Here is a 15,317-nt window from a genome sequence, read left to right on the forward strand (position 1 = left end):
GCCTCCAGAAGGGCTGAGAGCTCATTATACTTGAGGCCTGGTCACCTCGTGGACGCTGATTAAGCAGCATGCTGGGCTTCGCCACACACTTTTGTCTGATTTTTAGGCTGGACGTCACAGAGCCTTCTTTGGCTTCAATTCATCCTAAATGTGTGAAAAAAAGAGAGAGAAGAGAAGATGGAATCATCGTAACAGGGATGGTTTCATTTCTTACACGTCTCCACTCTCTTGGGTAAGGGGTGGAAAGCTCATGTTAATTTGATCACATCACTAAGACGCCTGCTTCTGACAGCATATCTGCAATACGGGAGATGTCTATATCCCAAAGTGAGATACCAAATAGGAAGATATAAAGAATATAATAAATTCACTGGTCAGTGGATCAGTAGTAAGTCAGTAGATCAGTGAGATGTCAGTAGATCAGTAGGAAGTCAGTAGATCAGTAGGAAGTCAGTAGATCAGTGAGATATGTCAGTAGATCACTAGGAAGTCAGTAGATCAGTAGGAAGTCAGTAGATCAGTGAGATGTCAGTAAATCAGTGAGATGTCAGTAGATCAGTAGAAGTCAGTAGATCAGTGAGATGTCAGTAGATCAGTGAGATGTCAGTAGATCACTAGGAAGTCAGTAGATCAGTAGGAAGTCAGTAGATCAGTGAGATGTCAGTAAATCAGTGAGATGTCAGTAGATCAGTAGAAAGTCAGTAGATCAGTGAGATGTCAGTAGATCAGTGAGATGTCAGTAGATCACTAGGAAGTCAGTAGATCAGTAGGAAGTCAGTAGATCAGTGAGATGTCAGTAAATCAGTGACATGTCAGTAGATCAGTAGGAAGTCAGTAGATTAGTAGGAAGTCAGTAGATCAGTGAGATGTTAGTAGAGCAGTAGGAAGTTAGTAGTGTGTGTGTGTGTGTGTGTGCGCGCGCGCGGGTCATGTGGTGTTTACCTTTCCTGTTTGGCTCTGCAAACGGGTCAGAGGTCAGGCGCGCGCAGTTACCAGGGTTACTGTAAGCAGAAAATCAAGATGGCGACGGGCAGGAGGCGGTGTGTGTCCTGTCAGAGACTCGGACTAACGCTAGATTTATAAAGTATTATTAACGCTGCAGGTGGATTGTAGTAACAATGAGTACAATCAGAACGCTTTTCGTGCGCTTTTGTGCGCTGTCGGACTGAAGGATGGACAGTAAGTTAGAAACCTGAGAAAATGACGGAAATCTGCTGCAGTTAGCAGCGTGGCTAGGCTAGCGGTGGAGTGTGATGTTAGAGGGTTTCCACACGGAATTTAAACATTAAACACACACAAACATCTTAGTCCTTAAACAGTGTACATGTGGAAATGTGGCATGTTTTAAAATGAAGAACACAAGCTGTATTTCTGTGTAGATTACAGAGTAATAAAGAAAATCGGAGAAGGAACGTTTTCCCAGGTGACGAAGGTACAGAGTCTGAAGGACGGGAAACATTATGCGTGTAAAACCATGAAGCAGCCCATTCCCAGGTACAGCACTGCCACTTCACACCTGTCAGCCTTTAGAGGGCAGAGGGAGGGCAGAGGGAGGGCAGAGGGAGGGCAGAGGGAGGGCAGAGGGAGGGCAGAGGGAGGGCAGAGGGAGGGCAGAGGGAGGGCAGAGGGAGGGCGAGGGAGGGCAGAGGGAGGGCAGGGGAGGGCAGTAGCTCATATACGTATATACACACACAACAGATGAACATAGAGGTGTGTATGTTTCTACCCAACACTGTAATTTGAATAGGCATAAATAAAATCGAATGTACAATATGGCACACTAACATCCTGGAAAAGCCTCCTCACCCCAGTGGTGTCTGTGAGGGTTCCTCTCTATTCAGTGTGTCTGACCAGACCTCCTCCAGCTGCTCTTCATGTGAAATGGACATGCTGAATAACTGATATTTAAGTCGTATCTTAAGCATTTCTGTAAGCGAATCTCTTCACCCAGTCTGGAACAGGCACACAACCTCCGTGAGGTCCAAGCCATGAAGAGACTGAGTTTACATCCTAATATCCTGCAGCTTCATGAAGTTATATTGTAAGTACACAACAGTTTGAAAAGAAAATGAATAAATGTCATTTTCTGAAGATTTTCCTGTATTTTACTTTAAAAGATTGATTTATTATGTTCTTTTCAGTGACCAAGATACAAGAACCTTGTCTTTGATCTGTGAACTTATGGAGATGAATATATATGAGTTGATTAGAGGTATTTGAAATATTATTTATTTGAAAAGAATAAGTGTTTTGTACCATGTAAGCTTTTAAACCAGTACCTACTGTGTGTATAAACAGAATGATTTGCTTGGCACCAAACATAATGTAGTTTTCCTTCTATAATTCAGTTTGTGGCCAAACAGTGTAGCTTATAATATTTATTTTAAATTGACACCATTTAAAACTGAATTATAGAAAGAAAACAACATTTTGTTTGGTGCGAAGCAAAACACCTGCTCATGACACCTATAAGTGCTTGTTGAACATCTAATGTATAAACACGTCACTGGGATTCTGGAATATTGCTGTGGTCATTAGTGAGGTTTGTGCTGATCAAGAAGTTCTTCCGCAGTATTTCTGTGTTTTTGATGGAGCTCAGGGACATTGTCATGCTGGAACAGGTTTGATCTACAGCCTTTAGGTCCAGTGAAGGACAGTAAAGCAGAAAAATACATTAGGAACTGTGGCCATGACCACATATCAGGGTCAAGATCCCAGTCTGGCATCTGCTCTGGCCGTGTAGTTTACACGTGGGTATTTGTTTAGTTCTGTTCCTACAGATGGGGATTGTGTCTTTGTGTTGTTGTAGGAAGACAGTATCCTTTACCTGAAAACAAAGTGAAAATCTACATGTATCAGCTTTGTAAAGCTCTAGATCATATGCACAGGTAGGATCTCTCCCTGCTTTTATTTACTCTTTAATAAATACTTACTGTGCTTTTGTGTGTTTTCTTCTTCACCCATTAGCACTTTGACTTTTACATTGTACAGGGTTCATCTGTTCTTTTTTTCTCTTTTATAAGCAATGGGATTTTCCACAGAGACGTGAAACCAGAGAATATTTTAATTAAAGTAAGCAATAAGTCCAGGACTCAATAATTGTTTCGTTTAAAATTAATTTATCATTTATTTTAAACGCTAAAATTCCCAAAAGTAAACTTCAAAAATTCTCTGTTTTGTTTTAATAGCGTGACGTCCTGAAACTAGCAGACTTTGGCTCCTCCAGGAGTGTGTATTGCAAACCACCTCACACAGAATATATCTCCACACGCTGGTACAGAGCTCCAGAATGTCTGCTTACAGACGGACACTACTCCCTCAAAATGGACATGTGGAGTGCAGGATGTGTGTTTTTTGAAATTCTCAGGTGTGTTATTTCTACCTTTAACACATCAGTCTTCTAATTCATTATTGATTGGTTTCTAATTTATTGCTGTACTCCGTTGTCTTCCAGCTTGAATCCTCTGTTCCCAGGGACTAATGAGGTCAATCAGGTGTCCAAGATTCATGAGGTTTTGGGGACACCAGACAGCACAGTTCTCCAGAAGTTCAAACAGTGAGTGTAAACTGGAACTCAGGCTTCTGAGTGAAGATCATTTACTGAACGATCTGCCAAACAGTTCAGTCAACAGACTTTCCAAGTAAAGTCATGTCTTCATGTGTAGATGTTTTAACTGTGTGAAAAGTGAACGTGAAGCCCTCAACATGAACATTCCAGGAGAAGAGTATTAAAGCAGTCAGAAAATTCCATCACAATAAAACACGATCGTCTGCATTTACCTCAGTTTCACTTTCTGGAATTATTTCAGTTTTATTTAAAGGCAGAAATAAAACTTTAATAAAAATATATTTTTTAATGACCTTCATAGTATTTAGAAGTGTGTGTGTGTGTGTGTGTGTGTGTGTGTGTTCAGGTTGTGAGGACAGAAACACATCTCCTGCTACTGTGTGGGTTTCTGTGATAAATAAACCAGTCCAGTTCTCCTCATACATCTTGTTGACTTGTTTTGCTGGAACGTGTCTCCTTCTGTTTCAGGTCTCGTGTGATGGCGTTTGATTTCGTGCCTCGGAAAGGCTGTGGACTTTCTCGTCTGATCCCTCACTGCTCGGCTCCTAGCCTCTCTTTACTCTATCAGATGCTGGCGTATGATCCAGATGAACGCATAAGTCCACGTACAGCACTGCAGCACACCTGTTTTAGAGATCTACGGTAAGAAGCACCTGGTGTCTGGCATCTGCCACACAGCTGTAGAGTTACATCAAAATACAATCGCAAAAGAGCAAAAAATCTCATGAACACTTCATAGAATTTGAGATCATTGATATGCAGTGAATTCTGATAAATGACAGCCAGGTGTAATGCAGGTGTCCATCTGCACGGTTTTGTTCATGAAGAACGTCTGTAGTTGTAGACAGATGGACAGATGGACAGTGGATTGTGGTCTGTAGTGGAGACTGAAGGCAGCAAGTTTGAGTCCACAGCTGAGTTAAAACTTATAAAGGAGTTTATGTGAGTTATAAAGTTTCTGTTAATCTCAGCATTCCTGCACACATGCTGATTCACTTCACGGCCAAGACCGTCTTAACTGAGCAGAGACACTCTGAGCCTCTGGAGACACTCTGAGCCTCTGGAGACACTCTGAGCCTCTGGAGACACTCTGAGCCTCTGGAGACACTCTGAGCCAGTTAAACGATGAACTTACTCTCCTGAGGCAGTAACGGCAATGTCATGGGAAAGGATCTGATGGTTCTGGTGCTGTGGAAAGTCTTCTCACAGGGAACAGCAGTGCCTGATTTGGAGGTACCATGGACCAGAACCAAAGAGACACAGACTCTTCAGTGCTTCCATCAGAAAAGTGCTACTGGATCCTGAGGACCAACAGAGAGACATCACAGAGTTTTTTACCATCAGGCGATTGAGAGAAAATCCCACATGACTTACAGCTTTGGTTTAATTACAGTATATATGAATATCTTTTACTCTATTTACTGTATATCAGCTTCTACATTCTGCTTCTCTCTACAGTCTGGCAGAAAGGAGAGCTTTAGGGCTCCACAGGACTTTTGGGGTTGTTGAGGAAAGCAGCAGCAGCGCGACTCCAGGATCAGTGCAGCAGTTCTGGTGCAGCACTCGGCAGGGGAGACGGCAGGTACGTCGCCGCTTCTGTTTCCACTTCAACACGGAAAACGTTACCAGCAGCAGTAAGATCTGAAGACGCCATGCAGAAAGCAGCATCTTCTTCGAATTCATGAATGTTTTTTTTTTTTTAAGCAGCAGTTAAAGCATGTGGCCGAACCCCTCAGCAGACACGTCTTGCCTCGTTATCCTGTGGAGCTCCCGAAGCTCACGGTGGGAGTGAACACTCCTAAAGTGCCCTACCCCGTGTCCAGCCTGCCTGCTTTCTCTGTACCACACCAGGGGCTGCTGCCAGCCATCACCTCCAAAAAGTGCCATTCTCGTCCACTGAAGGTAAATGCTGAGGACACAACTGGTGTGTATACGTGTCCCTCTTCCTCCTTCAGTGTCTTTTCTTACCTTTCTTTTCTGCAGCCCAGGGAAGAGCCACACTGCTCAGCTTTAAAGAGCTTCTACATGCCTCCTCTGGAGAGAAAAGGTAAAGGCTACTGACGTCCAGCCCACAAATGCAGCTGTGTAAATAACAACGTTCCAGAAGTGTTGGAACATTTCGAGCATTAAACTGTGCAGTCTGGAGAGACGCCTTCATCCATCACATGACTCCTTCATATGACCAAAACTTTTCCATGTAATCATGTACAGATGTATTACTAATATCAGATCCATAATCCCCCCGTCCACGTGGCATCAGAACACCTGGGCTGCGTCCCAATCCAATCGCCTTTCACCATAAAGTGCACTTGGGATAAATTTCTTAAAAAAGATCAGTGCGACTCGATCAGATAAACACTGTGTTCTGATACACACGGGTTTATTTCAGCTCTTTTACTTCTCAGGTAGAATTAAAAGCTGATCTTTGTATATAAATGTTCATTAAAAAACGACTAAACAGTTCAGTGACTAATAAATAAAACTGTAATAAAGTTGTTATTAATTTGATTGGTGAATTGAATCTGGTAGATGAACAGATTAACACTAACAACAGTATAAAAAAACCTTAAAACTGTCCTTCATTATTAAATGTGTCCTTCTGCAGTCCATCTCCAGCTGTGAACATCAGGATCTTCACAACAGACTGATAAATGTAGACATGAGAATTTGTATAATTGACCTTATTAACTAAAATAAATACACATGGAGAAAGTTCATGGTCACGTGGAAGCACTTTCTGGAGAAACATCTCAAACGAGGTACTCAAATGAAGGGATTGTGGGTTCAGCTCACGCATTGTTCATGAAACTAACCGATAAAAGCAGCCAAAACCTCCAGAATCCAAATGTCCCAATTAACCAGAACCATCCCGAACCCTAACCCTCTAAATCCAGAGACAATAATCCAGTTTAGAGGAATCATGTGGTGACAAGGTTTCATATCTAATATCTCTGGGATGAAGAAAGACTTTGAGATCTGATGAGATCTGCCTGAGCTTCATATGAGAAACCAGAGTCTGTAATTACACTCGAGTCTTTTACACTCTGGATTTGTACTGATTTAAGCGAATCTGGAAAAGACTTCATCACTTCACACTTTAATTTTTGTATCAAGGCTTTGGGTTCTCCCAGAGGTTCCTCCTGTCTCTCATACACTGAGTGTGTAGCTCAGGGGCAGTGTTCCAGGAACCCATTCAGAATTTGCCAAATGTGGAACAAAAACAATGAAGAAATCCGTGTTCCTGCCACAGACACCAAAGTGGACACAGACTGAATAAAATATAAAACAAACATCAAACACGTTCATTTACCTGAAAACACACAAAAACTTGACCTGGTCAATAAAAGCAGGATTCCTGCACACATCATTTTCTCCTGTTTCAGAGAACTGAGTGCTGAAGTCTGATTCCAGGAGGACGAGAAGATCGAGCAGAAGGCAGCAGACAAAAAGAACCATGGGAATAAAATATTTCCAAAAGCTTCTATAAAGAAAACATTTTGCTCATAACAGTTGATTGTAGAAATTAGACTAATAAATTATTAAAGTCAAAATATAAAAAAGTTCCTGAAATAAAACACGAGCGCCGCCTAGTGGCGAGAAACATCGCATACACCGAAGGCTGATTAACTGCAGCTTCACTCAGGATGAAGAAACATGATGGACTGACAGTCCACTCCTTTTTACCATAAACTCAGATGATGCTTTTATACTCCACCTTTGGGTTTTGTCTTTGGTCCTGAACACAACACTGAAGTTTTTTCCCCAGTAGTCTTTCTTATAAACACGTTTAACTGTTCGAGGACTCGATAGGTTCCACAGATAAGTTCCACAGCTCTCACAAACAAAAGAGAAAGGAACTGTACGCTTTCACACTGAGGAGTGTGATGGGACCATCCATGAGATTCCTCAGATGACTGAATGAGACACAAATGAGATCATTTTCCATGTTAATGCTGAAGAGGAAACATGCAGGAAAAGCAGAGGGATCTGAGGGGGCATGTTTTCCACCAGGAAAAGATCCAGAAGCAGAACCGTGAATATAAACATTTCACGGATGACTTCCACAAGAAACAAACAAACCAGATGATGGAACACATGTGCATGTCCTCTGTAAATTCATTCATACATGGATTTCATACTCCTTGTTTTCCCTTTTTACAGCTCAGGGTTTTCCTTCTGCTGAAATACACAGTCAGGTAGTGATGGAGGTGAGAAGGTGAGGAGGTTCCTGGGGTGCAGTCAGCGTTCACATTCATTCCAAAGGTGTTCAATAGTTTTTGAGTTCTATAGCAGGAGATCTTGTGCACAGGAGCATTGTCATGCTGGAACAGGTTTGGGTCTCCTAGTTCTAGTGAAGGAGAAATTTCATGCTTCTGCATCCAAAGATCTTCTGTACCAACAGCAGAATAGAGGAAAAACAATCTCATTGATCTGCCCGTGGTGTTGGTTGGTGTCGGTGATGAATCTCCTGGGGGTTTTTACAGAACAGAGAACCGACACACAGAACTGGTACAAAAAAAGCATCATGTCCTGGGTGGAGGAAATCCAGGTTTTTAAGAGGTCAGTAGCTGAAATCTCCTCTAGAACACGGTGATGAGCAGAAAAGCACCTCAGAACAGGTCAGTGTGTTCCTGGCCTGTGGAGGCTCTGAGATCTGTGGAGATCTGAGATGGTTTCTGTGTGTGTAAAAAGTACAGATGAATAAACCATCATTCCTTCCCTCAGTGAAGCTGCTGTAACTTCCTTCTCTCTAGAAATCACCTCTGGTGTAGCCGTCGATTTTAATGCAATAGATGATAAACATCACAGTGTGAAATCAATCAAAAGCACAAGGCCGAATGTCAATGAACTTTTTTTAATGAAGAACAAAATGTGAACTGTAAAAACGTTAACATAAAACGTGACCAGCGCAGCATCTCGCCTTCCGTGGTTAGTGTGGGTTCACTGTACGGTGCATTAACAACGACTGCTAGTCACAAAAAGGTACATTAACACGAGCTATGGTCACATGGTGAGCTGCAATCATCTCAGAACTACTGGAGTTTCTACTGGGATGATTTAGGAATCGTGATGAATTAAAGCGCTGCTGCTGCTGAGCAGAAACTCCATCTCACATCTTATTACACTCGTGTCTGCCAGACTTCCTGAGCTTCACACCTCCAGGTTTTTCAGTTCAGCTGTTCGCAGACAACACCACACGTTTGTGAGTTTAGAACATTAAAGACATTTGCAAAGGTTCAAACCTTTAGACACATAAATCTCCTATATCAAAATACATCTGGATGACATCTGTACAAGGAACAAAAAAAAATAGCAGAAATCTGCATATTCAAGATTTTTTAATATCATGTATTTTTCTGCCTTAGAAATATCACTATTTCCTTTAATAATGAGAAAATGTCCACTAGAGTAGTACTGATCATTTGCTTTTGCCCCGTTAATTACTGAATTACAATATTATACATATAATACAAAGCAGATTTTAATCTGAAACAATATTAAAATAAATGCTCAATAGATAGAAAGGTTTTAATCATTTCATTTCTCCGTGTTAGACCAGTCCGAGTCCTCGCACACACACACTGTAAAGCCATTCTCTTCTAATAAACTATTAAGTGCAAACAATTTCCTTAAAAAAAACAACAACAAAAAAACCCTTTGATTGCAGCATCCAGCTTTTCAGATTCAAATTTCAAGACAGAGGATAATAATAAAGCCGAGAGCATCAGGGCCTCGTCCACGTCTCCTCATATAGTAGTTACAAAAAAGAGAAATCCAAATAAAATCAGTGCAAAGTTCTTAAAGTGAGAGAGAGAGAGTGTGTGTGTGTGTGTGAGTGAGTGTGTGTTTGAGGCGGGGTGTGTGAGAGAGTGTGTGTGAGGGTGAGAGGTGTGTGTGTGTTTGAGGGTGAGAGGTGTGTGTGTGTGTGTGTGTTTGAGGGTGGGGGTGAGAGAGCGTGTGTGTGTGTGTGTTTGAGGGTGGGGGTGTGAGAGAGAGAGAGAGAGAGAGAGAGAGAGAGTGTGTGTGTGTGTGTGTGTGTGTGTGTGTGTGTGTGTTTGAGGTGAGAGGTGTGTGTGTGTGTGTGTTTGAGGGTGAGAGGTGTGTGTGTGTGGGGGTGTTTGAGGGTGGGGGTGTGAGAGAGCGTGTGTGTGTGTGTGTGTGTTTGAGGGTGGGGGTGTGAGAGGCGTGTGTGTGTGTGTGTGTGTGTGTGTAGGAGGGAAAAGAGGAGGTGATTGGATATGAAAGAAAAGGAGTTTGGATGGAAGCAGTCGTTGGATTCTCTTTAGCCCTGGATTTCCTCTGATTTGCTCTTTACAGTCACACCTGCTTTAGGAAGGAGAAATCAAACGTTTCTGTGAGAAAGAAAATCATTCAAAATAAATATTTCCTTAAAAAAGAAAAAAGAAAAAGAGAAGGGGCACAACACCACCATGTGCACCACAACGCCACAGTCCATCACTCCACCACACTGTTTCCATTTGTGCACAGTATCATCATGTCCACAGTGCAGGTAGACCATCAGAGGAACCACTGATAGAGGACCGAAAAGGGGAGGGGGGACAGGGGAACAGGGCAACAGGGAACGGAGGAGGAACAGAACAGACATAAGGAAGAGAGAAGGAGAGAAGTAAAAGACACAATGCTGTAAGCTTGAAAAGAAGCTCAGGGTCTCCATATGGACAGCTTGGTGTGATGCAGGTTCTAAGCAGCAGAATTATTGTGGCTATACTACTGTTCCACTCGGAGAGTTGGCTTGGTTTTGGGAGGACAATAAACCCTGCAAAGGAAAATAAATATCACTGTAAGAGAAACTCCATAAACACACACACACACACACACACACACACACACACACACACACCTCCATCCTGCAGCTCAGAAACAATCCAAATAATAAAATTCTGGTTCAGAATTTACTTCACAAAATCTACTCTATTTATAACAAATATGCCAAAAGTATATGGACACCTGCGCATACGATTGCGATGTGTTTTCTAATTTGTAATGTGTTTAATGAGCTCCACTCTTTTGGTGTGTTAGTAAAGTCAGGTAGTGATGTAGGTGAGAAGGTGAGAAGGTTCCTGGGGTGCAGTCAGTGTTCACATTCATCCCAAAGGTGTTCAATAGTGTTGGAGCTCTATAGCAGGAGATCTTCCACATCATCTAACCCATGGAAAGCAGATCTTCATGGAGCTGGCTTTGTGCACAGGAGCATCATCATGATGGAACAGGTTTAGGTCTTCTAGTTCAAGTGAAGGAGAAATTTCAGGCTCCTGCATCCAAAGACATCCGTCACAATTGTGTCCAACTTTGTGTAACAGTTTGTAGAAGAAGCACATCTGGTTGGGAAAGTCAGGTGTCCCGATACTTTTGGTCAGATGGTGTATTCTGATATTAATTAGAGCTGATGGCAGCCGGTAAATTTCTGTCAAAATGGTTGTGTACCTACAGGATCTGGAGAAAATGTGAGGTGTACTGAGGACATGATTATGGATGAGGAGGTTATAGTGGAGGATGAGCTGCAGGTCTACGCTGTAGTGACGTCACCAGCTAAGCGGCCTAGCTTCACAAGCTTGTGTGGTCTACTGGACTGAGGCCGAACCGTGTCTTACATGCTTCCATTTTACAATAATCACATTTATCAAACCATGTCTGACCCAAGATCAAATCAATACAGATGTTGAAGATTAAATCAATACAGATGTTATCTTGGCTGTATGCAGCTGGACACTAGGGTGTAAAAAATCTACTTGGAGGTTAAAATCCAAAATGATAAGATGTATTTAATGATTCGGTCCTAAAGGCCACCTGCTGCTGCATCACTTTAAATTTTGCACAAGTAACAAGTGATTAGCTTCTACAGCCACCGTGTGTCCAGTGCAGGAATCCGCCGCTTTACCGCGGTTGGAATCTCGTGCCTCGGTTAATCGCAGAATTGCATTTGCCACATAACTGATACGTTTGGCTGATTTTCCCGGTGTCTCACAGAACCAGAGACCAAAACACTTATAGGGAATTGATTTTATGTTGAAATAATGACATTTATTAATTAGAAGGAAACATGGGAAAGTTATTTTTTGGTACTTGTTTAGAGTTCCTGGAAAGAGTAAGGCAGATTATCAGTGTCCTAAATCTGAAATCTGAACTGGTTTAACATGGAACTTACCACTTTCCCAGGCCTGGCCCACGTGCAAATAAATCCCTCCTGACATGCAGTGACTATGCAGTCCTCAAGAAAGATAAGTACAGTGAGTCGCTCATGTGCAATTTTCTTGCAAATGAGTGGCTCGAGCAGGGGCACATCCTCCATTCGCGGACAGAGTGGTGTACCTAGCGTCTTGGCTGCGTCCGCTCGGCTCGTCTTAGTCAGCAGATGCAGTTTGTCACTGCTCTTACTGCTGATGTGGCCCATGCTGTGGTTCCGCTTGTGCTCCTTGTCATGGTGTCGCTCCTTGCGCTCATGCAGTGCTAATGTAGCGAACTTGCTTACACTTGAGGGCACTGCGTTGGTGGTGTCCATGGTGCCACTTTTGGTGTTGCCACTCCCACTGGAGGCAGCAGAGTGCGGAAGGCTGTTGGAGCGCGGCAGCGGCGCAGGCACAGAGTTGCCTGGCGTATTGGAGCCGCTGTTGCTGCTGCTGCTGCTGCTTCCTCCGTTGGCACTTGGGTTGTTGATGCTTGCGATTATTGTTCCACCACCTCCACCACTTCCTCCACCGCTTCCTCCACCGCTTCCTCCACCCCCTCCCGGGACCGGGAGACTCGTAGCGTTCATGACGTTGGTGTGGGTTCTGGTTCGGGATAACGGTAGATGTGGGAACAAAATATCCTCTGTCAAGTCCCAAAGGCACAACTGAGTGTCCTGTCCCACAGACCCAAACCGGTAGGTAACGCTGAGCGGACGTCCATCTGTGGAGTTTCGTTTTGAGAGGCGTGAATGTGTGCTGTTGGCACGTTCACGGCCTGCGAGCGCCTGCTCCTGCAGGTCATCATCGCTGCCACTGAACTCGTTGGGTTCGGTCTCCTCTACGCTGGTGGTGTAATGATCGAACGCCACCACGCTGACCCAGGACTTGTGCCCGTGGCCTCGAGCGACCACACGCCGCTCTCCGAATGACCACACCGTCACCAGATCATCCTCACCACCCGCTACTACATAGCGACCATCTGGGCTCCAGCACACACAAAGCAGACCACCGAAGTAGCTGCGCATAGTTCCATGCAGTTCGGCACCGTCGAAGTGGAACACGCGCAGGAAACCGTCCTGACTTGCACATGCCACAAACTTGCCATCGGGTGAGAAAGCGAATTCGTTCAAGGCACCCTCGCCGACCGTCCACTTCAGCAGAGGGTTACGTGTTGACTTGCTCTTGCACGTGTGCACAGTGTAACTCTCACCCTGCTTCAGCAGCTGGTAGTGCGGTGCAGCAGTACCACACGCATGCTCCACATTGTACAGGTACATGCTGCCACTGGAATGGGCTACGAGGAACAGGCTCTCGGAGCCGGGGACCCATTTTACACACGTGACTCTGGATTTGTCTATGAGTCTCTGAGTGGGTTTACAGCCACGAGTCATTGCAGAGTAAAAGTGTGTGATGGGGAGAAAAAGAAAAAAACCTCGGTCAGAACATCAGCAGCAAATCAAAACGTAATTAGATTACTGCTACACTGCTACACCCACAATTTCTACACCAAACATCATGAAATTAAATACCTCCAATGGAGATCTGTGATAAATACATTCATACATTTACACTGGCCTGAGATCAGCATACAAACATTTCATTAACGCAATCACAAACATGTAAACGTTAAAGTGAATCCGTTTCAGAAACATCGCAGTTTATTGTTTATTTATAAACACGTCAGTGACGTGAAGGACGTTTCCAGCATCACTGGGTTTTTACACACACTGAGCACAGACACGTCAACAAGAGGAATTTGTCTCACACACTTACTTCTTCGTTGAAGAGTTTACTCGTCTCTTTCTTGATGGGGTCGATGAGCTGCACCTGTCCTGCTGAGAAGCCCACAAGCAGTGACACACTCTCAGCTGTAGCAGTGAGATGGTTAAAGTCATGGCAGGTCGGCTGTGTTCCCTTGTATATTCTCTTATCTATTGGCTTACTCAGGTCAGCTGCCTGTAGACCATGAAACATGCAAAACACACAAGATGCATGAAGAAGAACGCATGAGAAAGTCAAATTAAACAGCGTCTTCTGTGTCCTTCTTCATGCAGTCCCTCTGAAATAGAAACTTCTCTCTATTATAATGTGTTCCTTCACTGGAGAAACTGCAGGGCAATGGAGCTGATTCAAGCATTACAAGTGTTTCCCACATTAATAAGCAGTAGAGCTGCAGGAAAGACTGAAATATCACAGACACGCACACACAGTTGACGAGATACACTTCAGAGTTCTCAACATTTTAAAGCTGTTTTGTAATCAGTGTTTTTGTTTACCTGGATATTCTTACGTTTTACAAATAGACTTCATTTAAAGCTCACATTTCTCACTTTACAACCTCTTATCACACATACACTGTAGAGCAAACGTTTCAGGACACCTGACCTTCCCACACAGATGATGCTTCTTTAACAAACTGTTACACAACTTTGGAGACCCACAACTGTGAAGACCGTCTTTGAATGCGGAAGCATGAAATTACACCTTCGGGATAAATGTGACCACTGACGGCACCCCAGGAACCTTCTCACCTTCAACCTTCTCACATCACTACCTGACTTTATTAATGCCCTTGTAGCTGAATGAATCTCCACAAAATCTAGTGGAACATCTTCCCAGAAGAGCGGAGCTCATTATAACAGCACATGGGGACTAAATGTGGTATAGGACGTTCAAAAGGCACATTGCAATCTTATGCTCACACACACACACAGCTTCTCAGTCACATCTGTACCGTAACACACACACACACACAGCCTTTCAGTCGCATCTCTACTGTAACACACACACACTCCACCGAGCTCCCACTCCCCTCCACCGAGCTCCCACCCCTCCACCGAGCTCCCACCCCTCCACCGAGCTCCCACCCCTCCACCGAGCTCCCACTCCTCCACCGAGCTCCACTCCGATCCACCGAGCTCCCACCCCGATCCACCGAGCTCCCACCCCGATCCACCGAGCTCCCACCCCGATCCACCGAGCTCCCACCTCCACCGAGCTCCCACTCCGATCCACGAGCTCCCACCCCCACCGAGCTCCCACCCCTCCACCGAGCTCCCACTCCGATCCACCAGCTCCCACTCCGATCCACCAGCTCCCACCCCTCCACGAGCTCCCACCCCTCCACCGAGCTCCCACTCCAATCCACGAGCTCCCACCCAATCCACGAGCTCCCACCCCTCCACCGAGCTCCCTCCCCTCCACCGAGCTCCCACCCCGATCCACGAGCTCCCACTCCGATCCACCGATCCACCGAGCTCCACTCCGATCCACCGAGCTCCACTCCGATCCACCGAGCTCCCACCCCTCCACCGAGCTCCCACTCCGATCCACGAGCTCCCACCCCCACCGAGCTCCCACTCCGATCCACCGAGCTCCCACTCCGATCCACCGAGCTCCCTCCGATCCACGAGCTCCCACCCCTCCACCGAGCTCCCTCCGATCCACCGAGCTCCCACCCCCACCGAGCTCCCACTCCGATCCACCGAGCTCCCACTCCGATCCACCGAGCTCCCACTCCGATCCACCGAGCTCCCACTCCGATCCACCGAGCTCCCACC

The 15,317-nt window shown here is 44.8% G+C and overlaps 3 protein-coding genes across 4 annotated transcripts in view; 2 read left to right on the plus strand and 1 right to left on the minus strand.

The window, feature by feature from the left end:
* The window catches only part of klhdc2 (kelch domain containing 2), a 31,510-nt gene extending 30,592 nt beyond the window's left edge, over positions 1–918 (plus strand). Inside the window, exon 15 of the mRNA XM_046856594.1 lies at positions 898–918. The gene's annotated coding sequence lies outside the window, so the exon portion shown is untranslated. The remainder of the gene's footprint in view (positions 1–897) is intronic.
* Positions 919–1,017: 99 nt separating this feature from the next.
* LOC124390584 (MAPK/MAK/MRK overlapping kinase-like) lies at positions 1,018–6,060 on the plus strand. The gene is made up of 12 exons (XM_046856597.1): positions 1,018–1,179; positions 1,380–1,494; positions 1,952–2,041; positions 2,142–2,212; positions 2,810–2,888; positions 3,024–3,072; positions 3,189–3,367; positions 3,455–3,556; positions 4,037–4,210; positions 5,027–5,150; positions 5,276–5,470; positions 5,552–6,060. Exons 1-12 carry the CDS (start codon positions 1,173–1,175, stop codon positions 5,627–5,629), a joined length of 1,263 nt encoding a protein of 420 aa, XP_046712553.1. The 5' UTR covers positions 1,018–1,172; the 3' UTR covers positions 5,630–6,060.
* Positions 6,061–9,758: 3,698 nt separating this feature from the next.
* wdr20a (WD repeat domain 20a) overlaps positions 9,759–15,317 on the minus strand; it is a 7,291-nt gene continuing 1,732 nt past the window's right edge. Inside the window, exons 2-4 of one of the 2 annotated variants that reach the window (XM_046856446.1) lie at positions 13,531–13,713; positions 11,736–13,121; positions 9,759–10,346 (exon numbers count right to left, since the gene is read on the minus strand). In XM_046856446.1, coding sequence (XP_046712402.1) covers positions 10,293–10,346; positions 11,736–13,121; positions 13,531–13,713 — 1,623 coding nt within the window. In that variant the 3' untranslated portion in view covers positions 9,759–10,292. The remainder of the gene's footprint in view (positions 10,347–11,735; positions 13,122–13,530; positions 13,714–15,317) is intronic. The other variant, XM_046856447.1, reaches the window with a different exon arrangement.

This window comes from Silurus meridionalis, chromosome 8 (assembly GCF_014805685.1).
Source record: "Silurus meridionalis isolate SWU-2019-XX chromosome 8, ASM1480568v1, whole genome shotgun sequence".
Classification (NCBI taxonomy): Eukaryota; Metazoa; Chordata; class Actinopteri; order Siluriformes; family Siluridae; genus Silurus; species Silurus meridionalis.